This window comes from Lithobates pipiens, unplaced genomic scaffold, assembly GCF_037356315.1.
Source record: "Lithobates pipiens isolate NorthernLeopardFrog02 unplaced genomic scaffold, aLitPip1_a1.2 Scaffold_1, whole genome shotgun sequence".
In the NCBI taxonomy this organism is placed as follows: domain Eukaryota; kingdom Metazoa; phylum Chordata; class Amphibia; order Anura; family Ranidae; genus Lithobates; species Lithobates pipiens.
This window is the reverse complement of record NW_027507685.1, coordinates 152,933,812-152,951,767: the sequence shown is the minus strand read 5'-3', so window position 1 is coordinate 152,951,767 and position 17,956 is coordinate 152,933,812. Positions and strand designations below refer to the sequence as shown.

Below are 17,956 nucleotides of genomic sequence, written 5' to 3'. Positions count from 1 at the left end.
AGGTGGTCTAGGGCTAGAATTATTGCTCTCGCTCTAACGTTTGTGGCGATATCTCACACGTGTGGTTTGAACACCGTTTTCATATGTGGGTGGGACTTACGTATGCGTTCACTTCTGAGTACAAGTTCAAGGGGACAGGGGCGCTTTAACTTTTATTTTTTTTAGTTTGACACTTAAAAAAAAATAATAATTTGATCACTTTTATTCCTATTACAAGGAATGTAAACATCCCTTGTAATAGGAATATGGCATGATCAATCGGCGGAACAGGCGCTATGATCATTTTTATGGTGTAGGGCAACGCCAGCTGAAAAAGCCGATATCTGAATGATGTCTGTAGCTGCAGGCATCATTCAGCTATAACCCTGGAAAGTCAAGGACGTCCCAAGACGTCCCTCCGGCACGAAGTGGTTAAGTAAATTGAAGGAGTAACAATTATGAGGCCAGACACTAATGATGGGATTATGTAACTCAGGGGTGCCCCACCGCTGGCCCGTGGGCCACATGTGGCCAGTGGCGCCCTCCAATGTGGCCCGCCATGTCTTGCTCTGAGATGGCGGGTCGGCAAGCCCAGATCGCAGATTGCCAACCCGCCATCTCCGAGCATAAGTGCGAAGAATGGAGCCGCTGCTAGAGGAAGCAGAGCCAATGCTTCCTGTATAGCGCCGGCTCCTTCACAGGTGGAGTGATACCAAATGTACTCAGTCTGTGACAGGAAGCAACAGCTCTGCTCTCCACTGCAGCTGCTTGCTTCTGTCACAATTATGCTGGGGGGTGGCGGGTCGAGACACAGAAACCTGCGATCTGGGACAACAGCCACCAGTACCAGCCAGCAGTATCAGTACCAGCCACCAGTATTGGTACCAGTACCAGCCAGCAGTACCAACCAACAGTAGCAGCTAGAAGTACCAGTTATCAGTACCAGTACCCACACCAAGCAGTACCAACCAGCAGTACCAGTCATCAGTACCAGTCAGCAGTATAAACCAGCAGTACCAGTACCAGCCAGCAGTACCAGTCATCAGTACCAGTACCAGCCAGCAGTACCAGCCAACAGTACCCACCGGCAGTACCGGCCAGCAGTACTAGCCAGATGCAAGAATCCTGAGAAAGAAGTGAAGATTGAGGTCAGTTGAAGAGCAGGTAAACCGATGTGCAGCGGTGTGAAAGCAGCCTTAGGCCACTTTTACATGATCGGTCTGATCGGGTCCGCTTATCTGTTTTTCAAGTGGACTCAAATGGACTCTCCATTCACCTCTATAGAGCGGCAGATGGAAACGGACTCGTGTCTGTTTACACCTGCCTATCTGCAATCCGATCTCTTTTAAAAAAAGAAAAAAAAAAAAGAGAAGGCATCTGTCCCCTTCTGTCTGGGCAGACTGAAGGGCCCTTAGGGTAGAGCGTGTTGCATCGGTGTCTGCTCTACATATGCAGAGAGAACACAGACCTACCACCCCACCTTTACACTCATTGTGGCCCGCGACCGGTTACCAAGTCGATAAAGTGGGCCTCGCTCCTCAAAAGGTTGGGGACCCCTGATGTAACTGGAACAGGGTGGTTCTACATTTTTTGTTTCCAAACTTTTATTTGGAAGTTCAAATGTGTACAATACAATATATATGAAGTCACTTAATAAACCGTGGATTGGTTCTACATTTTTCACACCTTCTATCACATCTATGGTGGTTGAATCAAAGCGACGTTGCTACCTCTGTGGATATAAATACTGGGATATTTTCCTGAAACTCATAACAAATGGCTTAGGGCAGGGGTGTCCAAATTTTTTCAAAGAGGGCCAGATTTGATGAAGTGAACATGCGTGAGGGCCGACCATTTTGCCTGACATTCTTTGAACCATTAAAGTCTAAATGATTTCGTCCGAGCACTAATACACTGCCCAACAAGAATTATCTTGCCTTTGTGGCTGTGTGTGAGTGAAGAGATGAGCTTGGGCGTGATATTTGGATATACCGCATTTATTGGCATATAACATGCACCTTCACGTTAAGAGGGAAGTTTCACAAAAAAAACTTAAATTTTAAATAAAGAACTGTGACGCAAAATAAGGGTCAGTGCCCATTTGCAGCCTCACAAGTGCCATGAATGCAACACCCCCATTGCCATGAGTGCAGCACCCTCATTGCCATGAGTGCAGCACCCACCATTGCCAGGAATTCAGCACCCACCATTGCCAGGAATGCAGCACCGACCACTGTCATCAGTGCAGCCTTATTGATTCCCATCCATCTGCAGCCTTGGAGGGGACAGGGAGGGGGCGGGACAAGAGTCAAAAGATTACAAACAGGAAAAACTCCTGTTTTCTCGGCAGCCTCTTTAATAGAAAGTCCCACCTCCTTTGATGGACAGAACAATCGTCCAATGGCAGAGCAGGAGATGGGACTTCCTATTACAGAGGCCGCCGTGTAAACACGAAATACTCCTGTGTGTACGACACTCGTCCTGCCTCCTCCCTGTCCCCTCCAAAGCAGCCAGCATATGTCTCTTTTGTGGCCCCAGAAATGGTAAATCGTTGGGGGCCACAAAAGATATTATGTCCAAATAACCAAGCAGGCCGTTCATAACCGGAATGCGGGCTGGACTTTGGACATGCCTGGCTTTAAAGTAGTTGTAAACCCTTACAAACCACTTTAACCTACAGGTAAGCCTAGATTAAGGCTTACCTGTAGGTCCAAGAAATATCTCCTAAACCTACACGGTTTATGAGATATTTGCCGAAAGACAGGCACCACTGTCTACGGCGCATGCGGCACCGTCAACCACGAAGATGCCGCGCGTGTCGGCTCCCATGCGCATGCGGGGGAGTGACGTCATCGCGGCTTCGCCGAATGACAGCGGCGGAGCAGCGAGACCCCACCGAGAAGATGGATGCGCCGGACTACAGGGGACAGCGGTGACTTCGCTGGCTCCTGTGTCAGGTAAGTGACACATAATGGACTACTATGCGATGCATAGTAGTCCATTATGCTTTGCCTTTGCAGGGAATGAAAGAGGAAGTAAACTCATCAGGGTTTACTTCCTCTTTAAGGTGTTCCAAAAATAAAACAAGGCAAGTGTATTCCATTAGGTTTTCCTGTCACTTGGATATTTTTTTCCAGGTAAAAAGTATTTAAAAGAAAGCCATATTTAACATATAAACTCATGATTCCCGTAATATGCAGAGTTATCAGTCATGCCACATGAGGGACTCCCTGTGGCTGTATACATACAGGATTGTGTTCCACCAACCATCCACCTACCTTCCATAAGAACAGCCAATAACTGATCCAGTTGAGTTCCATGAGACGCTAGTAACTTCAAGATTTTTAGCTGCAGCCTCCAAATACTGCAAGCTGTGCAAGCACGACACCTAAATATTAAATTAATGACAGCAGAATGAAACTCCAGAGACCATAGCTAGAACACTCAGGCAGACACAAAAACAAAATAAAACAAAAAGTATAACTAAAAGGCAAAACTTTTTTTTTTTATTAATTTTGGCTAGAGTAAGGGAGGGTCATAATAACCCCTGTGATTATTCATTTTCTTCTTTTTTTTGCCATCTGTGTCCCATTTTGTTCCCTTCACTTCCTGTCCCATAGTCAAAACAGGAAGTGAGGAGAAATTCCTCCAAAGTGAAGGAATCCCTGGTTGTCACCAGAACTATTAGGGACTAGTGTCCCCATTGGAAGATTTCTCCTCTATTACTGTTCTGAGGCTTACCCAAAATTTGGGGTTTCCGTTTACTTTCAGTGATAATGGTAAACAGGACAAAGAGAAAGAGTGAATATCCCCAACAGGGCCACAGGCAGTAGTACAAATCTGACAGGTGTTGTAATACCTCTCCACTCTATTCAAAACGAAAAAAAATAAGTTTTGCCTTTAGTTCTATTTATTTAATTATTGTTCAAAATGCTCTCTGGGAGACATACAGGACAAGTATACAGCTTACATGGTAAGCTCTCTATGCAGCCAGGTGGATAAGAATACACAGTACAAACAAACGCAACTTCCCCAATCTATAACTGCCATTAACAGTAAGGAGCATATAGAAGGGCGATTCATGTCAAACAACAAAGAAAAGAATGACAAAATGTGGTTTGTTGCTGGGGGCTGGTAAGTTGAGTTGGGAATTATTCTTTGTTTTTTGTTGACATGCATCACCCTTCCATGTGCTCCTTACTGTTAAGGCCAGTTATAGGTTCATAGTTTCATAGTTTGGTTGAACTTGATGGACTGGTGTCTTTATTCAACCTAACTGAGTGTCTACAATTGTCCCTATCCCTGTACACTGCACACTCACATCGGTCCCTACCCTTAAGGAGCCCACAATCCAAGGTCCCCATTCATATACTATGGCCAATTATTTTTTTTTTGACCGAAGCCAATTAACCTCTGGGGCAGTTGTCGTTTGTTTGTACCATTGGTTATTTGGTGAGGGGGTGCACCAGATTCCTTCCCTGTCATTCTGCTATTTGCTGGGTGTCCAGTGCAGCCCTGTGCATTTAAGCATTTAAGGAGGAGTGGGCTTCCTCCAGGCATACCTGCCCTCAATCTATCCATTATTATATAAGCGCTCCTACTATGGAGGCTCTCAGAATTTATAGAGTTAGGACGGAAGATAATACTGAGGTGCCTTGTCACAGCCTCTGCAGCTTACACATGTATTTGCAAATGTGTGGAAACTAAACCACTGTTTTAACATGAACTTTTAGACAGGACAATATAGTTTGTTGCAGGCTGGCAAGTTGAGCTGGGAATTTTTCTTTGCTTTTGTTGAATAAGAATACATGCCCTTCCGCTGTCACCTTTAAAAGGATACTAATATGCTAAATCTAAGCAGCCTTAAAAAGTATCTGTCACTTTGCCGTTAGGGGCACACTGATAATTACAGAGCCACCAACTCAAGGATAGTCACCTTCCCTGTGTTTCTGCCCAATTGTTCTGTCTGCCTCCACCAAAGCCTGGTACAGCCTATTCTTTTTTTTCCATTCAACCCAGCAGGTTGAACGAAAAAAAAAACTGTCAGCTCCGGTCAGAGCCGTTGTACTAATGATCCAACGTTAGTACAGTGATCTCCCCTGCTGAGCTGCTGTGTTCTGACAGGGGGACCCCCCCCCACTAGAACACTCTGGTCAGTACTTTCTGCCACTGGCTGAGAGCGCTGATCAGGAGCCACTCAGCTGTTGGTTTTCCAGCATGCTCGTCCAACAGAAGCCAGCCAAACGGGTCAGATAGGGTGCCATACACATGGGCCGAATGACAGCCGTTTTTATTGAACCAGCCAATGTCGGCTGGCATTCAGCCAATGTGTAAGGGGCTTGAGGGTGCATTCACTCTCCAAATTAGATGCAAGAACCCCAGCAGGTGGTCATACGCTTAGCTGCAGGAGGCAGCCCCACTGAAAGCAACGGGGGGCTGACGACTCCCGCAGCTAATTATGGCCACTCACATGTAATCGTTCATGCAATGATCACATGCAAGAGATTGGTCTTGGATGCATGCAGTCTGCTGAGGTTCTCACATCTAATTGGGATAGGGGGCATTCGCAGGTGTGAAGGCACCCTAATACCAAAAGCAGCCAAGTAAGGGGAAGCATGTGAATTCCTCGCAGGATGCAGTGCTCAGGCCTATTTCTAGGCTTGAACACTGTCACTTGACGAGACCAATGTTATCAACTTCCCATAAGCTCTGAAATGGAATTGGCAAAGTGAAAGGATCTCTTTGAAGTTAAAACACCCTAAACCCATAGCACTGCCACAGACCCCCTCCTTTGCATTGTCTGCAGACTGACAGGCTGCCTTCTCAAGAAAGCCTGTCATTCCACATCATTAGAGAAAATATATGAAGGAGGGCTTCACTCCAATCTCTGCTCTTCAGGGTTGTTTCATTTGAACATCCACAAAGTAGCTGCAACCATAATGTTTCCACCCAAAGACCACTGTCTCCTTAATGCGTTTCACCAAAAATGACCTGATCAAATGCGTTAAGGAGGTTTTATTTGTTTTCTTCACCTCTTTGTTCAATTACAGGTAGGGGGCAGGTTGGTATCATTGAGGTATATCTCAATGATACCAACCTCTCAAAGCAAAAGAAAAAAATGAAGTCACCAATGTTTGCTATCTGTCAGTGGTGCATTTCAACTATTTATTTATCGGTTTGTTTGGAGTTCAGCTTTAGGAGCTAATATTGCCCACACAAAGAAAACTGTCAAGAGCTTGGAGTGGGCAGTTTGCAGTATTGGCTGCAGAATTCAAATGCACTGCAGAGATAGATCTGTTGCAGAATTACGATTTATCTTACCTGTGAATTTGGCTCTTCCCAGGTCACTTCATAGCCATCAAATGCGTGGCTTCTCCAGTTTTTCTTTAGTTCTCTGATCATATCTTCTTCCACGCGTTTGAGAAATGCTCCCACGTCTGGGTAATCTAGAAGTGGCCCAAGGTCAATATCCAATGCTCTCTGTTCATGTTTCCATTCAGTCTGAGTTCCAGCCTCAGAGACTGTGCCCACTTGTACGGATAACTCTTCAGTGGCAATGGGCCGTGTCTGACAGCTTTTCTATAAAATAGAAGGAGGCATGCTTTATTCAAGTCACAAAATGATGATGTAAAAGGGCAAAGCCCTGGCTCTACCAAGATGGCTGCCTCCACATAAGGGCAACAGGGGTTGATTTACTAGAGGTAGTTTACTTTGCAAGAGAATTTTGCCTAGAGTGTTGTGATTTAGGTGGAATTCTATTGACTTCCATTATCTAGCCATGCGCAAGTTAAAGCAGAACTTTACCCATAACAGTTTGATATTAATTATTGTTCTTTACCAAAAGAACATAACATTCCACAAAAAGAATTATGCTACCAAAATTAGTGTGTGCCTCTAGCACTGCTCCTGTTTCGTCTTGCTGGAGGACCACCATTAATTTGGAACACAGAGAAGTCACTTCCTTATTGGAAACACTCTCCTCTCCTTGGTCTCAAAATCTATATGTCACTTTCTTCAATTAAAATATGTACATTGATTGTATGTCTTGGCTCAGCTAGAGAGGAAAGCTGACAGAATCTTTACAGTGCTTAAGCTTACAGGCTGTGGATGAGAAAGAAAGAAGAAGAAATATTAGGGCGATAAGACATTATCATTGTAAGTTTAATTCTTTTGTGTTTCCCTGGCAGCAGTGTTTACTTTGTCACCTCTCCTACTCCCTAATCTGTGTTCCTCCAGTATAGTCTGTGTCATTCCTGTTGCTTTTACCAACAGTAATGCCGTGTACACATGACTGAACTTTTTGACGGACTGAATTCCGTCGGACTTTGACGGACTTCCGTTGGATCGGACTTGTCTACACACAGTTACACCAAAGTCAGACGGATTTGACAGTGATGACGTACGACCGGACTAGAATAAGGAAGTTCATAGCCATTAGCTTCCCTAGCGTCGGTTTTCATCCGTCGAACTAGCATACAGACAAACTGTATTTTCGACCGGACTCTAGTCCATCGTAAAGATTTGAAACATGTTCTAAATCTAAAGTCTAATTTTTTTCGACAGCAAAGGTCCGATGAAGCCCACACATGGCTGAATTGTCCAACGGATTTGTTCCGTTGGACCTTTGCTGTGTCGAAAAGTCCGGCTGTGTGTACACGGCATAAATCTCTAACAATTAGAAACAGGAGCAATGCTGGAGGCAATTTACAGCACACGCTAATTTTGGTAGTATAATTAATATGGAATGTATGTTCCTTGCTAAAAAACATTATTTTGTATCAAGTTGTTATAGGTAAATTTCCGCTTTAAAGTGTTAGGCCCCTTTCACACGGGCTTCAGATCAGATCCACCTGTCAGTTTTTCAGGCAAACCTGATGGGACGCTCCATTCAGCCCCATTGAGCGGCAGATGCCAGCCTTGACATGTCCACTGACATCCGCCGATATCTGATCCTGTCCGTGAAATCCAGACGGGTGGTAACCCTATTTTCCATCCTTCTAGAGGATCGGATGAAAACAGACAGGTGGTCCCTTTTCATCCGATCTCCAAAAGAAGAGAGCGGGGCTTTGACGGGTCCATCTCTGCGCAGAGAGCGGAGACGGACCTGTCATGTACCTGTTTAGCAGGGATCAGCGGATTGATCACTGATGAGCAAAGCGGAGTCCGTACACAGACAAGCCCGTGTGAAAGAGCTCTTACTAAGCCCAGGACCCTGCATTCACTATATCTGGTCTCTCACAGTATACAGAACATGGAAATGCAGTAGTTTTAGTAAATATTAAATGCTAAATATCTTTTCTCATCAGCAGTATATAGCAGTCTTGTGATTTCTATTAGTGTCTGGTAAAGCTTGTAGGAGGAGTTTTCATTCTCATCTGACTCTTTTGCATGAACCCTGACTCTCTGTCTGGACTGTGCTGATTGAATCTTTGCTGAACACATACACTCACCCAAGAAAAAAAACTCTAGCAATACACATCAAACTGAGCATGTGCATCTTGACCCCAAGGCTCTGTTTTATCAGGAGATGGATTGGGGACTATGGAAAAGGAGGATTGGAGAAAACAAAATCAAACAGTCTTTTTACCCAATGCAGAGGATTAACCCCTTAGGCTCCACAGTGAGTATAACAAGCATGCTTTACTACATATACAGACTGATTTTACTGTTGTAGGTTTAGTAACACTTTAGGGGTTATGCACACTGAAGCTCAAAGAATTGGTTCCTACAGGCTTTTGAGCTGATTTGAGCTAGAGCTGAACAATTAATTGTTAAAAAAAAATTGTGATCTTGATTCAACCCCTCTGACGATCTCTATTGCTGAGTTTGCCGATTCTCAGCTGTCAAAAGAAAACATCCGGACAGTCTGCCAAGTTTTTAAAATGATACATTGTAACTAACTCTTACTTCGTCGATCAAAAGGAAACGTCTGTGTGTAAAGAAAAAAATCCATGCAGTCTGCCAAGTTTTTAAACAAGGTGTAAATGCAGGAAGTTTTAACCACTTAAAGTGGGGTACCCCCTAAAAAAAAAAAATTAAAAGTCAGCAGCTACAAATACTGCAGCTGCTGGCTTTTAATAATCGGACACTTACCTGCCCCAGGGTCCAGCGATGCGGGGGAACGAAGCCCCCCCCCCCTCGCTCCCCGCTCCGCTCGCGGCGCCGTCATGCATACTGTGAAGCCACAGCCGGGCACCCACTGCGCATGCGCGAGCGGCGCAGGGTGCCGTGATACGCCGTACAGTCACCTGGGACACATGACAGGTCCCAGGTGAATGTGCGGCGCGAGGGGAAGTGATGTCACCAGCCCGGGCAATGAAGAAGGCAGATTACGAGGGACCCCCTAGCAACCGGTATTTAGAAGTGAGTAAAAATTTTTTTTTTTGCCAATTATTTTTGTTTTATTTTTTTTTACGAATTTTAAACAGCTTTTAATTTTTTGGTGGCAACACCACTTTTAAGTCTAAATCTTTTTCTGACACTTGTTTCTTAAGGTAAAATCAATATTTTCTGCTAGAAAATTACTTGGAACCCCAAACATTATATATATATATATTAGCAGAGACCCTAGGAAATAAAATGGCAATTGCTCCAATATTTTATGTCACACTGCATTTGCCCAGCGGTCTTTCAAACGCAATTTTTTTGGGGAAAAAATACACTTCAATGAATTAAAAAAAAAAAAAAACAGTAAAAAGTTAGCCCATTTTTTTTTGTTTTGTTTTAATGTGAAAGATGATGTTACGCCACAAGAATTGTGATCTATCTTATAAGCAAAAAAAAAAATTGTGATTCTCATTTTAGCCAGAACCGTGCAGCTCTAATTTGAGCTCTTATTTTTTTTCTGCCTGGAAACTCCCCTCCGTCTTAGCCAATGAGTCCATGCACACTAGAGCTTTTTCAGGCATATGCTCCTACAGGCAGAACCCCCCCCCAATCAAACTCACATTTTTTGAGAGAGCTCAAAAATGGGCAAAAACATTTGTTAGAGCTTTTTGTTTTGCTTATACTATCTAGTAGTACTATCTAGTAGGGTTTGTGAAAAAAAAAATGCTTAAGCGGGAGTCCGCCGGGACTCCGCGTTTTTTTTTTTTTTTTTAAAGCCAGCAGCTACAAATACTGCAGCTGCTGACTTTTAAAATAGTGACACTTACCTGTCCAGCGCGCCCGCGATGTCGGCACCTGAAGCCGATCTCTCGATCGTCTCTCGGGTGCTGCCGCCGCCATCTTGGGTATGGGAATAAGGAAGTGGAGCCTTTCGGCTTCATTTCCCGGTTCCCTACTGCGCATGCGCGAGTCGTGCTGCGCAATAAGGATGGACCCCGCTGCCTCTGGGATCTGTGTGTTTCCCAGCAGGCAGCGGGGGGACTTTCGGAAAGGGGCGTAATCTACGCCCCTTTCCGCAGAGAGCTATCCCGGAAGTGGGTGCAGATACCTGTACTGTACAGGTACCTGCACCCCCCTCCCCCCTGAAAGGTGCCAATTGTGGTGCCGGAGGGGGGGAGGGTTCCGATGAGTGGAAGGTCCACTTTAGGGTGGACCTCCGCTTTATGATCAAAAAAAGTTTTTAGGCTGGATTCACACCTATGCATTTTTAGGGCTTTTTGCATTTTGCAGATTTGGACTACAGTCCATTTAACATGGTTTCCTATGGAATGTGATCTGTAGTGTAAATCTGCAAAATGTACAAAAATGCATAGGTGTGAATCCAGCCTTATAGGCAGAAATAAAAGCTCAAACGCCTGTAAAAGCAGCTTTTTTTTTTTGAGCTGCAGTGTGCATAAGCCCTAATGATGAACTCTACTGCAATCACAACTGAGCTCATCACGAACCCTGAACTTGCTCGCTTTTTTCCCTCCAATGAGCGGAGGGCTGGGTCATCTACGCCCCACAGCCCGCCTATTTCTTTAAAAAGAGGAATGACCCATCCCACAGCAATAAATTTGGCTAGAGATGAGTTTGGAGGACGCGCAAGCTCATCTTTACCTGGGATTAAGGATGAGCTCGGGCGTGTTGGCAATTCCACGTGCCTGCGCCCGCCAGGAAGCTGAAACTCCGTACCGCTAATCACAGGCAGTGAGACATTTCCCAATCTGTGCAGATTGGGAAATGTATCACTGTGGAGTGTCAGCTTCCTGGCGGGCGCTGGCACATGGAGTTGCCAACAGGCCTGAGCTCATCCTTACCTGAGATCACAGCCAGCAAAAGTCCAATGACAGGTTAACAGACGCTATGGCTGTGCACATATATTACACACATCAAATGCCGTACAGGGAAGTACGCACTGCCTGGAATGCAGACAGAGTGTGAGGGAGGGATGAATTGGGTGCATGATATTGAATTGATCATTTATTTGATATATTCTGGAACAATCAGCCTTGGCAGGAGGAGAGCACAACCCCCAGGGGGTCAGGAGAGGAGCTGAGACCTATAGAAGGCCGATGGCCATCCAGTGCAGTGAAATGCACCTACAGATGAAATACACTGGTCTTCTCTTATGACTGGAGTGTGGTTTGAATGGTAAAGGAGTCAGCCATGGCAGTATTTTGTATTGCTATCATGACAGGTCTGGGTGCTGCAGCCTTCAGGCCATGATTTCCAGCCCTGCCTGTGTGTGAGGAGCGATGGGCACTCACAGACTCGAAGTGGCTCTCCTGGGATTTCCTCCACACAGACTCCACAGCCGTCCCATCCACCGTCTCATCTACAAACTGCATGGTCCAGCAACACAGAAACCCGGCTGAACCCCGCGCAGGCCCGCATCCACGGTTCCCACGGCAACCAGACGCTCTCTCAGTCGGCGCTAAGCATGACGTCAACGATGTGACTCACCAGTCACGCGTTTTTTTCTGCTGCTGATTCTCATTTTGTTTCTCTTTCCAGTCGGCAAAAACGCATCCCTAACCCCGAAAGGAATAGTGTGACACAAATGTAAAGCTAGTTTGATCCTCCGCAGAGCCGGTAGGGCAGAGGCGTAGAATGTCACCTCTGTTGACGGTCCCGGCGCCATCTTTGAAAAGGGAAGCAGCCACAGTTTTTCGAAGTAGTTGAATATTTTGGACCGCTGAACAGCGATATGGTATAAGCTCGGAGTGTATTTGTAGTTGGCTTACGAGAAGCATACAAAAAACACAACTGCAACTACCGACGCTGAATGAGGATTACCAGCAACAAATATGGCGCCACAAAGAGAGTGATGGCTTTTATAATGTGACCTTGAAGAGTCCATGAGTAGCTGAGTGTGGGATTTCTTTTGTTTGTGGATCCAGCTCTAGTTATGTTTCTTTCAGCTTTTGGAGTAGAAAATAGTCACCAATAGTAAGATATTGATGAACACAATCTAGTTTTTGTTATTGATGCAAGCAGTGGTAATATGAAAGCTAGCCAAATATGTTGATTGTTTCTTGCGATCTGAAGGTAGCTAAACATGATGCAAACGCATACCTCCCAACTTTTTGAGATGGGAATGAGGGACACCTATTAGCAAAAGTATGTAGGTATAGGTCACACCCTCTGCTCTGCCATCTTATCTTTATAAAAAAAAAAGGATTAGGTAAACCCACAAGTGCTTTTTCCATAGCTCCCAACTGTCCCTGATTTCAAGGGACTGTCCCTGATTTGGACCAAGGTCCCTCTGTCCCTCATTCCTCCTCATTTGTCCCTCATTTTGGTCTGATCTATATAGTTGTATTGAAAAAAAATGCAATTTTTATCTATAAAAAAGTGTTTTCCAGTGCTAAACCTTTTCATCTGATTTCTAAATTGCTGCATTTGTAAATTCCAAAAGCCAATCTAAAGGGATAATATTGAAAAAAAAAATGCAATTTTTATCTATAAAAAAGTGTTTTCCAGTGCTAAACCTTTCATCTGATTTCTAAATTGCTGCATTTGTAAATTCCAAAAGCCAATATAAATGGATAATAGTGGTAAAGAAAAGCACTTGCGGGTTTAACCAATCTTATTCTTTTGTACAATTCTCCTTTAAGGGGGCGTGACAATGGGTGTGTCCTATGCCTGAATACTTTTGCTGATAGGTGTCCCTCATTCCCATCTCAAAAAGTTGGGAGGTATGTTTTTCTACCACTACTATTCATTTAATCTTGCCTTTTGGAATTTACAGATTCAGCAATTTAGAAATTGGATGAAAGGTTTAGCACTTTGATAGATAAGTCGCTTATTTTTATAAAGCTCTATAGATCAGTCCAAAATGAGGGACGAAAGAGGGACAGAGGGACTTTTTTTCAAATCAGGGACAGTTGGGAGCTATGTGCAAATGGATAAAGGCAGCCCACCATTAGGGTTAGGTACCTAGTCACCATGTATGACAAGCTCTAGTTCAATGGATCCAGTCAATAAAATATGGATAATAACTCTCATGTAACTCTCATTTTTTTCAAGATGTATTCAACGTAGTGAGCTAGCCACAACGGTAATCTGGCAGAGAATTAATACTTGCCAGAGTGTCTGATCATATGACTTCCAGGCTGCCTGCTGCAGCTCCTTCCCTGGGCCTCTATGTCATCACTACAGATGAGCTTGGGCATCCTTGGAACCCATCTCTAACCAAAACACCTGCTTTTTTGTACTCCAATGAGATCATATGAGCTGTGGGGTGGGGAATGACCCATCTCAATACGCAACGAATTACAAAAAAGCAGGAATTTGGGTTATGCCTTATCACCCGGGGCGTGTGAATCTGTTCCCTGTGTGAGAGCAGTGTTTATCTGCACAGGAATGCACAAGTGTTCTATGCATCCCTGTGCAGGCAGTTCTATTGCTGTCAGTAGGGATGCAATGGCTGCAAAGACACAGCCACTACTCCCAATGTGTGTGGGAGAACTGCCTCAAACTCACCCAGGGTGCCTTAGAAATTAGTGGCAGTAGTCAAGGCGAGAGATAACCAGGGAGGGGATTAGGAGCTTTGTCCTTTCATTGGTTAGGAAGGAGTGTATTTTGGAGATGTTGCGGAGGTTGAGGCGGCAAGATTTGGACAGTGATTGGATGTGGGGCTGAAAGGAGAGTTCAAAGTCTAGGATAACACCCTGGCATGCAGGGACATTTTTTGCCCCAAATAAATAGAAGTAATAGAAATAGAGTTCCTGGTTTGCATATATTGCAATACATGTTCAAGTTGCCCAGTTGTGTCAAAGTAATCCCAAAGTAAAAAAAAAAAAAAGGCAAATACCTTTATAGCATATTTAAAGGGTAAGTTACAGAAAAATCTATGAGGTGAACTTACACAGGACCCCCTCCCCCCGGTCCCCCTGACCTGGAGTATGGCGATCACCCATTCTGACACATGGTATAGCCGCCTCACGAGTCGGGGGCTTAGAAATCCTCTCGGCTTAATCTCCAAAACCTGCCTCATCATCTAATTGGTTGGCGCTGTCACATGGGCGACCAATCAGAACCCAGATAGCCCGTCCTGTCACTGCGGGTGAAGAGGAGAGAAAGCCGCGGGGATTTCAAATCCCCTGACTGGTAAAGTGGCAATGCAATGTGTCAGAACGGACGATTGTTGCTCTCCAGGTTAGCGGGACCAAGTGTGATTGGGATGGTCCAGTGTAATTTCACCTTACAGATTTTCTGTAAAGGTGAACTTACACTTTAAATACTTGCACTATGCAATAGAAATGAAGAGACCTCTGTGCTCAGCTATTTGGATTTGAGCACCAAAAGCAGATTGAAAAGGAATGCGGCATCCACATCTAACAACTTGTATTCTGCAGAATATTAGATTTCTGTTCTTGGGTTTAGATATATTTTAAGCTACCATACCCTTGTTTATTTGATAGTGACTGAACGTTTAATTCCAAATTTACAAATCAATTGAAGACATAAAATGGTGGTTTTGAGTAAGGAGACGGGATCTAAATTGCCTTGATTGACTCCGCTGTAAAAGTATGATCTTTTTTGAAGAATTTTCTTGAGGTTATTGTAGCCATATTAGTGCACTGTCCGTGATACTTTTTTTGATATACTACTACAGGGTGGTCGTTCTGTGCAAAATCATGTATATACAGTGCCTTGAAAAAAGTATTCATACCACTTGAAATTGTCCACATTTTGTCATGTTACAACCAAATAGATACATTTATTTTTTATTGGGATTGTATGTGATAGACCAACACAAAGTGGCACATAATTGTGAAGTGGAAGGAAAATGATAAATGGTTTTCAAAATGTTTTACAAATATGTGAAAAGTGTGGCGTGCATTTGTATTCAGCCCCCTTTACTCTGATACCCCTAACTAAAATCTAGTGGAAGCAATTGCCTTCAGTTGTCACCTAATTGGTAAATAGAGTCCCCCTGTATGTAACTTAATCTCAGTATAAATCAGAGGCGGACTGACCATTCGGGCACTCGGGCGCTGCCCGACAGCCAGGATCAGTAGGGGGCCTCCTGAGAGGCTCCACTTGTCATACAAGGGCAGTATATTTATGTACGTCTAAATAATGCCTCTGCGTGTGACTCAGATCAGAGCCTGGCAGGAAGGTGAGGGGAACCTGAGATAAGAGCTGACAAGGAGGCAAGATAGGTGGGGGACTGCCAGAGATGGTGAGGGGAGCGGACGAAAAGGTGGCGACACATGGAATACTGCTGGATGAAGGTCACATGTGAAGTAGTTGCGGAGTGAGTCGGGGTCTCTGGCTGTCGTGCCTTGCTAGTGCAGCTGGTGATGGAGGCGGCGGGCAGCGAGAAGGTAAGAGGAGTCAGTGACATGAGATAATATGATAAGACACTGACTCCTTCACCACAGCTAATGTAGTGATCAGGTGAAATGGAAAGGGTTTGGGACTTTATATGAGATTCATATGTACAATCATACACATGGGCCTCCATCCCTAATGGTATGAAATGGAAAAAGATTGGGATTTGAATGAGGCATAATATTGGGCAATGAAAATTATTAAACATATATTTATTTATTCCTTCTGCGGTTTTAAATATCCAAGTATATGACAGTAAGTACATGCATAAATACAGATTTTTGTAGCAAAACATGATTGTGACATAAATGGCATAGCACATAACGTGGCATGGTGTGGAAGAATATCCTCCATGACAGAATTCCCTGTAAAAGTATATATCATATTGGGCCTAAAATGTATCATAATAAAAATGTGGTAAACCGTCTGTAGGACATGGTGCATCTGTGTAAGCCCGACATGCTTCGTGGGACAGTGCCGACTCTTCAGGGGCCGATGCAACATCATTGTCAGCCTCATTCAAAGTCCCAATATTTTTCCATTTCCAAATTGTGATCTTGATTCAACCCCTCTGACGATCTCTATTGCTGAGTTTGCCGATTCTCAGCTGTCAAAAGAAAACATCCGGACAGTCTGCCAAGTTTTTAAAATGATACATTGTAACTAACTCTTACTTCGTCGATCAAAAGGAAACGTCTGTGTGTAAAGAAAAAAATCCATGCAGTCTGCCAAGTTTTTAAACAAGGTGTAAATGCAGGAAGTTTTAACCACTTAAAGTGGGGTACCCCCTAAAAAAAAAAAATTAAAAGTCAGCAGCTACAAATACTGCAGCTGCTGGCTTTTAATAATCGGACACTTACCTGCCCCAGGGTCCAGCGATGCGGGGGAACGAAGCCCCCCCCCCCTCGCTCCCCGCTCCGCTCGCGGCGCCGTCATGCATACTGTGAAGCCACAGCCGGGCACCCACTGCGCATGCGCGAGCGGCGCAGGGTGCCGTGATACGCCGTACAGTCACCTGGGACACATGACAGGTCCCAGGTGAATGTGCGGCGCGAGGGGAAGTGATGTCACCAGCCCGGGCAATGAAGAAGGCAGATTACGAGGGACCCCCTAGCAACCGGTATTTAGAAGTGAGTAAAAATTTTTTTTTTTGCCAATTATTTTTGTTTTATTTTTTTTTACGAATTTTAAACAGCTTTTAATTTTTTGGTGGCAACACCACTTTTAAGTCTAAATCTTTTTCTGACACTTGTTTCTTAAGGTAAAATCAATATTTTCTGCTAGAAAATTACTTGGAACCCCAAACATTATATATATATATATTAGCAGAGACCCTAGGAAATAAAATGGCAATTGCTCCAATATTTTATGTCACACTGCATTTGCCCAGCGGTCTTTCAAACGCAATTTTTTTGGGGAAAAAATACACTTCAATGAATTAAAAAAAAAAAAAACAGTAAAAAGTTAGCCCATTTTTTTTTGTTTTGTTTTAATGTGAAAGATGATGTTACGCCACAAGAATTGTGATCTATCTTATAAGCAAAAAAAAAAATTGTGATTCTCATTTTAGCCAGAACCGTGCAGCTCTAATTTGAGCTCTTATTTTTTTTCTGCCTGGAAACTCCCCTCCGTCTTAGCCAATGAGTCCATGCACACTAGAGCTTTTTCAGGCATATGCTCCTACAGGCAGAACCCCCCCCCAATCAAACTCACATTTTTTGAGAGAGCTCAAAAATGGGCAAAAACATTTGTTAGAGCTTTTTGTTTTGCTTATACTATCTAGTAGTACTATCTAGTAGGGTTTGTGAAAAAAAAAATGCTTAAGCGGGAGTCCGCCGGGACTCCGCGTTTTTTTTTTTTTTTTTAAAGCCAGCAGCTACAAATACTGCAGCTGCTGACTTTTAAAATAGTGACACTTACCTGTCCAGCGCGCCCGCGATGTCGGCACCTGAAGCCGATCTCTCGATCGTCTCTCGGGTGCTGCCGCCGCCATCTTGGGTATGGGAATAAGGAAGTGGAGCCTTTCGGCTTCATTTCCCGGTTCCCTACTGCGCATGCGCGAGTCGTGCTGCGCAATAAGGATGGACCCCGCTGCCTCTGGGATCTGTGTGTTTCCCAGCAGGCAGCGGGGGGACTTTCGGAAAGGGGCGTAATCTACGCCCCTTTCCGCAGAGAGCTATCCCGGAAGTGGGTGCAGATACCTGTACTGTACAGGTACCTGCACCCCCCTCCCCCCTGAAAGGTGCCAATTGTGGTGCCGGAGGGG

General features: G+C 44.3%; 1 protein-coding gene across 2 annotated transcripts in view; it reads right to left on the bottom strand.

The window, feature by feature from the left end:
* The window catches only part of DYNC2I2 (dynein 2 intermediate chain 2), a 37,307-nt gene extending 25,351 nt beyond the window's left edge, over nucleotides 1-11,956 (bottom strand). Inside the window, exons 1-3 of one of the 2 annotated variants that reach the window (XM_077478691.1) lie at nucleotides 11,812-11,956; nucleotides 6,301-6,558; nucleotides 3,258-3,367 (exon numbers count right to left, since the gene is read on the bottom strand). In XM_077478691.1, coding sequence (XP_077334817.1) covers nucleotides 3,258-3,367; nucleotides 6,301-6,381 — 191 coding nt within the window. In that variant the 5' untranslated portion in view covers nucleotides 6,382-6,558; nucleotides 11,812-11,956. The other variant, XM_077478690.1, reaches the window with a different exon arrangement.
* Between the last annotated feature and the right edge of the window lie 6,000 nt (nucleotides 11,957-17,956).